A 12,263-nucleotide genomic window follows, 5' to 3' on the forward strand; every position below is an offset into this window, starting at 1 on the left:
TAAGTCAATAAATGTATATAATAAGTTAAAGCTAGTTTTCAAAATCCTGACATTTGTGATCAAAAATAGCCGTTTTTGATTGGTCTTCTATGACATGAGGAAATTAATTTTGGGTTTTCTTTACCTGAATGTTGTAATCATTAAAACTGCAAAAAAAAAAAAAAAAAAAAAGAAGCTAGAAATAATATTCTCTGTGTAAATAACCTCTTTAAAATAACTGCTTCACTTTCTGAAGTGGCTGCCAAGAAATATTGAACTTTTATGCAATATTAATTTTTTTATATGTACTTGTATGTTACTTTCCACCTCTTATTGGATAAGGGCAACCAAACTGGCTGATTTTCTCTAGCACTTTGTGAAAAATATTAAAAATATTGTTTGTGCATCAACAATTTTGGTGTAATTTATTTTTATTTTTTTACTGATTTCCATTGAGCTGGGAGCTCAATTACAAGTTTTATTACATGTCAGACATGTAATAAAACACTGCTCCATAATATATTACATTTTCTCAAAGATACTTAAATAAGAGATGTTTTGACAAGACGATCCCTCTGTGGTGACTGTCTGAGATCAAAACCCAGCAGCATAAACCACAAATCCCCGTTATGTAATAGAGCCCATTAAACTGAGCTCATCTCAATAATGATACTGTAGATTATCTAACTATGTCGAAGCATGCAGTTTCAATGTCAGTACATGTTTGAATCCTGATAGTAGTACCCTACCAATTAAACTGAATCATATCATTCAGATCAGACATATATATATATATATATATATATATATATATATATATATATATATATATATATATACTGTATAATGCACACAAAACAAAGGTTAGAGCATAACCCATTCTGATTGACTTAAAAGTTCTTCAGTGATGCTTTTTCTATTCCAATAAATAATGTATAACAGAGGTTTAAGTGCATTGAGACAAAACAAATGTATTTGAGTTAAGCAGACAACACAACACTTTTGAGTATAGCAAATGGCCTTTAGTGAAAGAGACAAAACCAGGAGATGACTTTTTCAAGAGAACCCAGAGTCAAGATGGAACCAAAAATGATTCCATGAAGTTACAAACACTGAACTAGCAAATTGGTGTTGCTTAATCAACATGTGCAAATAAATATTACTCATAACACGAGTAATAGGTATTTTGTATGGATGCCAACGAAATACTTAATACTTCCTGCATTGGGAAGTATTAAAACCAAAAGTGTTCCAAGTATTACATCATGGGAAACCCCGCTGGTTAAAGAAGCTATTCATGTGGTCACACACTTTTACAGATTTTAACTTCTGTTCTTTAAATCGGAGGGAAACCAGTCAGATTAAAGCAGTACATAGCCTATACAGAGCACTGCTTACTGCCTTTCTAGGATGTAGGTGACCTCCAATTCTGTGCTGCAAAAAATAAAGAATGTAGAGATTTTCTTTTTTCAAAATAGGGCACATGAGTCACACTTTTTGCAGTAAGTAATTTTCCACTAGGACAAATAATGACTAGTTTAGCCTGATAAATCTGCAGCTGGGGGAATACATTTTGTGGTTTAGTCCTACGAATTTGAAATGAAAGTACAAATGTAACTAAAATTAAAAGTGCAAAACATTCCAAAAAATAGGACAGTAAAATGTGACACAATGCCAATCACTTATTCTCAGAAGGCTGGATAAAGTGCAGTGACGGTGCTGATGCAGCTCATGTTTTCACCCACCTACACGGCCATCCAATTACTGCACTGAAAATGTCTTGCAAACGCAGCGATTTCCTATTGTTTCTCGTGCCCCAAAAGCAACTGGGATCTATTGGGCTCTGTAACTAGGAGAGTACGTCAATGAGAGGCACGTCGGGGTATTTTTCATCCACAATTAATGAAATATGCTGCTTGTATTGTGGAAGCATTTGGTGATTGGTTTACAGAGTTTCCTCCCTCTGGTCTCACAGTGAGGTTTGGGCCACTGTGAGGTCCTAAATCTTACCACATCAAATGAGGTGATTTCAAAAGCAAAACAAAGGGATGTTTTGTCTTGGTAAAGAACGTTTTCTGTTTTCAGCAGAATCAATGCAAATTTGTTCTTACAAAAATGTACTTCTTCATCCAGAAGAGTTCTTCAACTTCAAAACACGGTTGGAAGTTACGCTGAGCTGTGAACAGTGTGACGACAGTGACTCGCATGCCCTAATCGTCCCATTTGTGACCTCATTGGCCTCATAAATGTGATTGTTCTGACCTCAACTCATAAGCCCATAACGTCTTATGTTGGTCAGAACTGAAGACGCCTTTAGAATGAGAGTTGAGACTTCTTCAAGAAAAAAGAAAAGTCAATTTGTCCTCGACTTACGGGCTCCTGAGAGAGAATCTGCATCAGTATGTGGAAGAAGTAAGGTAAATATACATATTGAAGTTGTTTTCTTTTTAAAACATTGATTTTTAGCTTTAGAGAAATCTAAAAACCTTTCTCCACTTTGTATCTGAACACTACCATGTTAGGCTAAAGACTTTAAGTGTGTATCTTCTTTAGAGATGTGACTTAAAGATGTTTTGATATGCATTTCTTTTTATACATATCAAACGTGCATTTTAATCAGCGGTTCTCAAGTTTGTTGTATGACTACAACCTCATCTTGACAGACAACGGTGTGCTGCAAAAATTATTTTGACCTTTCTGTTTACCGTGTTAATGTCTTTTATTACGTCCTTCAAATACCTGGCACTCTGCCAATGGATAAGAATTTTTGCTGGGATTTTTTTGTGTGTAATAGCTAAATTCATTTGAATGTTTCGCTTTCCATAATACGCATGGATTTGTTAATTTTTTTTATCTTAATTTTTTTCCGGCTTTGTGTGTTCTTCTCACAACGGTGGCGACAGAGCTTCAGAAACGCGATTCGCCTCGTCTTTCAATGCATCCCATTATCTGGGCGGGGAGAGAGGGAGAGAGATAGTGACCATAGCCACCACATTGCTTCCCTCTTCTCAGACACAGTTGCTCCGAAGCAGGAACCGGTTGGTTTGTGCTATCCGCGCAAAGAAATCCTAAAGAAATGAGAGGACAACAACAAATCGGAGTAGTTTGAAAATCTGCTTCCCAAACTGGGGTTTTTGTTTAGCATTTTTGCAGCTTTCAGGCTCATCTTCCTCCGCGTCGTCCTGTTGCTCTGCAAGCTCTCATTGTAGGAGGAGGACTGGTCTCCCTTTTGTGTTGCTCTGCGGCTGTTTATTCAACTTCTGCCTCCCTAATTCTGCATAGAGGAGGTGGTTTATTTCAGCTTTTCATTGTGTCGCCCTAAACGGAATGAATGACAAAAACAAAGGAGGTTGATGTCCATAACTGTCCGACTCACCTCTCCTTCGCCTCGCCAAAGGAACGGAGACTTCATCTCCGGCAGAAGATGGAAAGCGGAGGCGGGACGGAGAGCTCGGACGGCGGCCAGGCGCAGCACGCGGTGCCCGGTCAGCCGCAGCAGCACCCCGGGGCTGAAACGGCGGCACAGCCCGCTCGCACGGGCGAGAAGAAGAAGATAAACCGGGCACCGTCTCCGGCGAGACCGAAGGACGTGCCCGGTTGGTCGCTCACAAAGATCCGCGGAGGGATCGGGAGCACGACCCTGAGCGTCAAGCCCGGAGCTATCCATCTGGGCAGCCGCATTTCCAGGCGCAGCCCTGTGGGCAGCCTCGCTGGAAAGGACGGTAAAGCCGAGAGGGGCGGTGGTAAAACAGCGGGAAAATCTTCGCTGCTGTCCAAGACTTCGGCGTCCAAAGCGGCAAAAAGCAACGGCGGCCGGAGGAAGGTGTCGGACGCCAGCACAGGTTCCGACGACCTATCCAAAGACTCTGGGTGCGCCGCGGGGAAGCTCTCCCCGACAGACAGCAGCTCCGAGCTTTCGGACTGCGCCTCCGAGGAAAACAAACTCTCAGCGGATGCTGGGAGCAGCGACGCCGAGTCGAGGAGCAGCCGCGGCGCAGAGGGAGAGAAGCCGCTTGGGAGCAGAGCTGGTCAGCGAGCAGCCGCCAAGAACACCTGCTCCACCGCGGAGAAAGATGAAAAGGATCGGTTCTCTCTGAGCGTGGAGACCGGGGAGGATAGCATTTCCCCGGGCGAGGAGCGGTCGGCCACCTCGTTTGACAGCAGGGTGCCTGCCAGCACATCCCTGGCGTTCTCAGACCTCACGGAGGAGTTTACCGACGGCATGCATGAGGAGTACCTCAGGGAAATAGAAGAGCTGAGATCTGAAAATGATTACCTCAAAGTAAGGAACATTCATCTTCTGTGGTTCCCTTAAACGCACGGACCGTATTAACTAACACGCATCACTGTCAGACATAAATATTAAAAATCGCGTCATTTTACAATTAATAACTCGGTAGGTTTTGCTGTTTTTCACTTCATGCAGCGCACCTTAAGCTGCTGACATTTCTTTGGTTCGTTCTGATTTTTTTTCCCATGTGTAGATTGTTTTGGGAACCCCTCTCTGCGCATGATCTGTGAAGGATCGTTGTGACTAGACGTTAACAAAAGACCAAACAGATATGCTTTCCACCTCTTAAAGTGGAAGGAATGTAAATAATTTGAATAGTTGCATCTTGGGTTTGAAGGAGATTCTGCTTCATTGAATTACATTGCAAGTTGTTGTTGTTGGTAGTGGTGGCCATATTTCATAATATACATAAGGGTGTTTACACTGGTTTAGCTGGAAACAATACAGCAGCCTAATATAGGTTGTCAAATTTTGGTGCCACTCGATTACTTTCCTCTGTTCTCAAAGCCTCCCCTTTTCTATTGTATTGACCAATTAATGGTGCATGCTTTTTGGTACTCTGAAATTGGATTTTCATAAATCCTGATCATCTAGCAAAAACACAGAGCAGCTATAAATTATAAATTGCAGCGACAACGTGTGACACTATCCAACCCAGATCTGAGCTTTGACTTTCAGGATGAATCAAACCCAACAGTAAGCCCCCCATTCATCCTGGGAGTTTGCTTTTTCCCCTGAGCTTCATTGATTCATATTTTGATATCGGAACCTGCCCAGGAGGCGTTCTGCAGCGCCTCTGCAAATCAGAGGCCCTTACAGCCAAATGTCTTTGACTGTTTCCACTGACAAATAACAATAGCACTTCTGTTCAGAATGAGGCACTAAACACACTGCATGTAGTGAAAAACACACAATCGTAGGAAGAGATACAAGAAGGTGGTTTGTTCTTGTATTACAGGGTTTTCTGTCATTTACATTTGGGATTTTTGTTTTTCCTCTCTGAGAACACAAAAATTGCTTTGAGTTGCTGATGAGAAAAACTGCAACATTTTTCCTTCTGTTTAGAAAAAAGACTTAAATCGGTGCACTATTGGCACCTATGAGGCTACTCTGAAAACTGTCCATCTTTGAACAAAATCCTTTGGTCTGATGGACCCAAAAGTAATTTGAATGGCAGCTTGTGCAGGTTGAAAAGTTTGATTGTGATTTGTATTTATTTACATATTAGAGACCTTAGACACAATAGCCTTGGAAGAACAGCCTAAAGTATCTGGGCTTACATTAAACGATACAGTTTAGTGCCAGTAGTCCATCTTTCAGGCACAATCTCTTTGGGAAACCTGTATTTAACTGATCCATTTTACACAAACACTGCGCTGTTGTTACTGCTGAAGAGTGACAGCCAGCATATTAAGTGAAATTGTTACAGTAGAACTAGCCTGACAATGTTATCAGTTTAAAAAAAAAAAAAAAAAAATAAAAAACTGTTTCAGGTCTCAGAGATTGCCTGTAGACAGCAGTGAAAAGCAGCACAATTGAATCTACTGGTCAAGCCTACCTTGAGATTGACTGATTAAGGGAAAGATCAATTGGGGAGCATGTCCCGAAGCTCTCGCAACGTCTGACCAGACAAGCCAGTAATTGTCAGAGATTGATTGGAAGCGATGACTGATCAGGAACACTTGCCTCTGTGTGTTTCTGGTTCTTTATGCCCAGGTAGTTCTAAACGGACTAATTGTGGTACTGGACAGACTACTTGCCTCCTAACACAGACATTTCTTTGCAATTTTTATTTGTGCAAGTGGAACACTAAAGCATAATGACACTCCTGCGTTTCTCTCTTACTTAAAGCTACTCTTTGCGTCCTCTGAGTGCCGTTTTTCTCTGGCAGACTGCAGATTGAATATAGGCCATCGTGATTCAGAGCTACCTCTTTAGACCACAGCAAACACTCCTGGGAGGGCCTGCAGTCAAGTTAATCTGTCATTGCAGCTGTGAGGAACACCTGCAAAGATCTAAACAACAAACTGTTTAAACGTCAGATTAACAGACTGGAGCTAAATCCTTATTCTAAATCTTTTTCGTGACTACCTTCTTTCCTTTAAGCCTCATTTAATGTTCATTGTCACTGTTTGATCTGGACTCTGCCTCTGTATTACTGCCTGAGCTTGTAGTGCTGCCTCTCTTTCACTGTTGATTAGCCTATAAATATCAGTCAACTTAAAAATCTTTTACGTCTGCAGCGTGTCAAAAATACTACTTGCTGCACACACTTTACAACGCCTTGCTATTTAGACCACACTTGGTGCAGTGTGTGTGGCAGGCAAACAACAGTTTCATTGTTTCTCCACATTTGGCTCTGTTTCTACTCTTTTCAAGTGTTTTTCCTTCCGCTTGAAGTTAAAGAGAAACCTTTCTGGGCTGTTTAAGTGTTACTGTATGAGAATGTCTTTGCTACTCGTAGCTATCCCGCTGATTTGAAAAGTATTTTTCCCCAGCGTTGACTTAATTTTTGAGGAATGTCTATCCTGTGACTACAATTTCAGATCCAAGACGAGCATCAGTTTCCTTGTACATACAGGAAACGGGTTTGAATTAGTGTGATTGCACCATTACATCGTTTGACACTGAGAGATTTTATTTTAACTTCCTGGTAGGTAGGATTTTTTTTTGTACTTGCTGTGACATGATTTATATGGATACTCTCAAATATTCTTATTGTCCACTTTGGGTAAATATGCCTTTTGGTTAAAAACTAAAATATAACAGGAATAAACTGCATCAGCAGTGTTGACACTTATTTAGATTTTTTTTTTTCCAGGGGTGTCATATTTCACAACAGATAACATGGCCAGTTGATCTAACAAAGGGAACATGCAGACAATGTGAAGATTGAAGCATGCTATGTTTGTCAGTATAAATTAAATCATTATTTATGAAATTATAAAAAAAATCATAACTTCAAATAAAAAATACAGCGATGTCTAATAGTTTGAGAAGGTTCATAGAGAAATGGAAGTAGGCGGTGGTGAAACTGCAGCACCAGAATTGACCCAAAGACTTTGGGTAAATGTCACAGATTATTTTATCTCCAATGGTTCTTCTTTGAACAGCTAAAGGCACAAAAGAGAAATTTCTTGGTTTCCTGAGTCATTGGTTATCACGAACATAATCCTAAACTTGATTGAATAAATCTATTGGTTATATATTACCTAAGACTTGACATGAATGTGATTAAAAAAATCTTGGTTTTTAACCTGACATCTGAATTTGTGACAGGTTAACTCAACACTACAGCAGACGAACGCTAGCTTAACAGAGCACAGGCAGGCTGGCTCTGTTTGAAGAAAATACCTCCTTGTCCACTATAACTACTAAGCAAACAGGACAGAGGGTGGCTTTAAGGTTAATAAATGCTGCTCCGAATATTTCCCCACCTCAACAAAAAAAACATTTTTTTTTTTGGCTACGTTGCATTTTGTAGTAAGCTAAGCTAGCAGCTCTTCTGCTGCAGTCTTGTGTTACACAGACGCATTAGACCGTAAATAAAAAAGAAACCCTTTACTAATGTTCTTAAATCATTTTATTTATAATTTAAGTCTAATAAAACTGTTTAGGTTAGTATTAGAGAATGAATATTCAGACCACAAGTTAGCTTATAATCTGGAAATTAGCACCAAAATATACATTTCACTTTGCTTAGAATAACATTGACTTTTTGCCATTTCCTGCATTTTATTTTTACCCTGCAAGCAGCATAAAGAACTTGCATGTGTTCATACTGAAGAAAATAAATTATGTGTACAGCAACAAGGAGATGCTTAAATTATCTTCAGTCCCTCTGTCATGGGACAAATGGTTCCTGCCTTCCTCATTTTTAAACCATGTATCACTTGTCGCAAATACTTTTAACAGGACACTAAATCATTTGTCATATCAAGAAATCTGAATGATACTCTTGCAACCTGAGAATGTTATGGAAAAGAAAAAAACAAACTTTTAACATAAAATATAGAGAGCCTTGCTCAAGCATTCACATTTATTGCTTTTTTCACATTTGTCGTGTTACAGCACCAAACCGCAGAGTATTTACAGGGGATTTATGTGATATTTCCAACAAAATATAAATAATTTGAATGAGGAAGAAAAATGATACATGGCTGAAACAAAAAAAATAAATAAATAAAAGTGTGGTGTGCATTTGTATTCAACCTTTCTGAGTCATTCACCTTATGCTGCAGTTGCAGCTTCAGGTTTTTGAGGGATTTGTTTCCACCAGCAGATTAAAAAAAACAGCATGCAAAAATGGCAATGCTCAAGTCTTGCCACAGACAGTATCTGTTTGATTTTGGTCTTTTGACTTGAACTGGGTCTTGCTAACACATTAGTCTAACCCTTCTAATTGAATCCCTTGTTTATACTGTTGTCTTTCTGGAATGTGAACCTCTGTCTCCGTCTCAAGTCTATGTTGCCTCCAACAGTTTTTCTCCCTGAATTTATCTACAACTGATTTTACATGAACTCTGACCGTCTGCCATATCCCACAGCATGATGCTGCAAGTGAAACATTTTGAAGCTGCAATGGTGTATTCAAGGTGGGGTGTTAGGTGGCCCTAAGTGGCAAAAGTTTGAATTTGACTTTCTTTTAAAAATGATTCTCCCCTCTCTCCAATCCAACCTGAGCTTGGTATTTCTACTCCAGAGATACCATGGGCTTCTTGGCTGCTTCTCTCAGGAATGACCTTCTTACCTGGTCTGCCATTTTCTTGTAGGCTTGCAGTATTGCCCCCATGTTTTCACTTGCTGATGGAGTAAACCCTGCTCTGTGAGATGTTTGTTTGCAACAAAGCTGAGAGGCCTCCAGAGAACAGCTGTATTTAAAAAGAGATGAAATGACACACAGATGGACTCTGTTCGATAGCTGAGGGATTTCAGCTATTGAAATGGCTAAAATCTATTTCAATAGTGAAAAAACCCCAAAAATTTTTCACTTTGTTTTATATAGGGGTATCAGAGTTAAAGGGCCCACCACGATGCACGCCACCGCTTTCAAACGATTCCTTTTTTTATGACATTGTCCTTCCCCGTGTGCTTCTTTGTGTTGGTGTATTAAATAATTGTCAAAACAAATATTAAACTCTGAGGCTTTAACATGACCAAATAAAAGCAAGAGATGTGATTACAGCATGATTTCAAATATTAAAGTGTCTGACTCTTAAAAATGACAGCTGATTGGTTGATTTTTTTTCTCGTGACTGGCTGTGTGCTCACATGACAGAGACAATCTTCCCTTTTCTTTCTCAGTTAGCGGTAAAAAGCAGGTCAGTGGAACAAGCTCTCTCTAAGTCTCTAGCCACGATAACTTGTGATTCCCTGGTTTCATGTCCTCACTTTCTCCCCTCCTCTGTCATGTTTCATCATCTTTATGTACAATTGGTCTGCAAGCATAGAGAGGGATTTGTTTTACCCATTTCCAAATTTCTCTTCAGCTAGGATTTTTTTTTAAATCTTCATCTTTGGAGATTTATCCTTATTTTGGTGCTCTAGCCCTCTTAAATCCCCATATTTTTCAGTTTCTTCTTTTATCTTGTTTCTCCTCTCATTTTTTTATTTCCTCCATTTCCCCCCTCCTTCCTCCTGCAATCGACCCTCTGCTCCCTGGATTGCACATTTGTATTTGTGGTCCTTGGAGAAATTGCTTCCTACTGAAGTCAAGAGTTTCATCAACAACGGGTTGCTTACAAGACACTGTGCTGCATTACAATCCGAAATACTACACTGTGGTGTTTTATTGTCTATTAAAACTATACACATTAACAATAAAAACGGCACAGTGGTGGAGTGATGAACTGTAGGATTTCATAAATTCAAACCTCTTTAAAAATCCACGTCTTTTGTTTTTGCCAAATGGTTCTGAAATACATTCACTGCTCCCAAATATAGCTGATAAGCTTAACTGCTGCTGTACTAAATATAATAAGTACCTTTGAACAAGGGATTGGATTGAAAATGTGATCAAAGAGGAAGAAACGCAGCAAGGAAAGCATAAATGAATATGCTCAAGGCTCAGTTGTGCCTTATGTGATGTCACCAGAGGTCATCTTGTTTTTGGGAAGGTGGAGTTCACAGATAAACATCAAAACCATCCTATAGACCACAAACTATATCATCATCGAGACCGATCAATTTTCAAACAACGTACAGGCAGTAGCTTTAATCGTTAGCAGTTCCACGCTCATAGGAGTATTTTGTTGCTGCAGTGACACATGCGAACCCTACCTACTGCTGAACCCGCTTCGACTCATTACATATTCCACGCACACATCGCGACACATCCCCAGAGCTTGTTGTTGCTACAGTAGCAGCTCTGCAGAAGCTGACCCACATTATTCACTATAGTAAAATTGTGTCAGCACTACTACAACTACCACTACTACTGCTGCTGCATCCCATTCCCGTTTCCTACCATCCTCACTCATGTGAGATGCGGAGATTTTAGCAAACACACGCTGCTCGTCTCGGAGTCACGCTACTGTGTCACACACATCCTGCTGTCACATCAAGCCTCTTCCCATGGATGATAGTTTCATTACTCACACCCACGCTGCTATGAGAGCTGCACCCCGAAATATGATTCAGAGGGATGATGCAATTCATGTTTCTGGGTTGAAATGAATCACTGATTGCCATTTGTTGAAAATGAGAGGTAGTAGATAGTAACATTCGTGAAGGTAATGTGCAGCAGATCTCTTTGCAATGTTTTTGTCACGTTCTTCATGGTGTCCAAGAATTAAGGTTTTTTGTGTGTGTGTGTGTGTGATTCACATTTCATGTCCTGAAAGCTCCTGTGTGTTCTTGTTGCTTTAGATATATAAGGTAGATATAGACAGATATAGGTTTATTTCCGGTGAGAACATCTTGCAATAACTTTTGTTTATGTAACTCTATTTTCTGATGACCCTTCCAGCTGCTGGAGCAGACAGTTGAGTCTGTAATTATTAGGTAATTATTAGGCAGTTATTAGACTAATGAAGAGAAGTTGAAGTGGCCGACAACGAGCTGACCAAAGAGATTATGTTGATAACAAGGTCAATGGGATGATATTTCCCTCGCCGTGGTGATAAGAGGCTTCAATAGCTCTTCATAAATGTTGAAGGATTCCCTTTATGTCCATATAATGTTTTCACCTTTTAACTGCGGTCCACTCTTGGGGAGTAAATTACCGTCAAATATGCCGTTATCACAATATGACTTGAATTGTAATGAAAACATGCGTTACTTTCTTAACTCCTCCCTTTTTTTCCTTTTTGAACCGTCTCCAGGATGAGATGGAGGAGCTGAGGTCTGAGATGCTGGAAATGAGGGACATGTACATGGAGGACGATGTTTACCAGCTGCAGGAACTGCGCCAACAGCTGGAGCAGGTAAGAACAAGCCAGAGCCGATCTTGACAAAGGAAAGTGCTGCTGCATGTTTCAAAGCAGGCAAGCAAGAAAAGGTTTATCAGTCATCTGCTTTTGATGCTTTTGTGCAAGACCAGTCCGAGGTTGGATTAGCAAAATGATCTCCAGGCTTCCCTTCAAAGCAACGTGAGCCTTTAATTTCGCAATACTTAAACATCTAATTGCACCAGAATGTTCTTGCACATAACCATCTCACATTTCTTCCTTAAGTCTTGCAATGTTAGCTATAGAGGAATTTTTTTGGCTGCTTTCTCGTGGCCAAATGCAAGGGGTGGCATTAGTAACTATTGTTATTGTTATTGAGCTCAAAATAAGCTGCCTATTATAGACGGCTATCACAATGTCCAGTGATTTTTATTTAGTTTACAACAGACACCTTTGTAGTCTGGACTCAGGGGGGTTCAAGAAAATCTGGACAAAACTGCTGGAAAAATTTTTTCTTTTTTTTTTTTAAAAAAAACCTAAAAGTTCATTTGTTTAGAGCTGCTTTTGATAAAATAAAGAACTGAAACATGATAAATTGTCTTGTG

General features: G+C 39.9%; 1 protein-coding gene across 2 annotated transcripts in view; it reads left to right on the forward strand.

Annotated features, from left to right (window-relative positions):
• The first annotated feature begins 2,676 nt into the window (after nt 1–2,676).
• The window catches only part of mtcl2 (microtubule crosslinking factor 2), an 84,958-nt gene continuing 75,371 nt past the window's right edge, over nt 2,677–12,263 (forward strand). For both annotated transcript variants that reach the window (XM_088007042.1, XM_088007043.1), the window contains exons 1-2: nt 2,677–4,261; nt 11,593–11,694. In XM_088007042.1, coding sequence (XP_087863168.1) covers nt 3,311–4,261; nt 11,593–11,694 — 1,053 coding nt within the window. In that variant the 5' untranslated portion in view covers nt 2,677–3,310. The remainder of the gene's footprint in view (nt 4,262–11,592; nt 11,695–12,263) is intronic.

The sequence above is a fragment of the Poecilia mexicana genome, unplaced genomic scaffold, assembly GCF_051168715.1.
Source record: "Poecilia mexicana isolate PSO_F unplaced genomic scaffold, ASM5116871v1 scaffold_7, whole genome shotgun sequence".
Classification (NCBI taxonomy): Eukaryota; Metazoa; Chordata; class Actinopteri; order Cyprinodontiformes; family Poeciliidae; genus Poecilia; species Poecilia mexicana.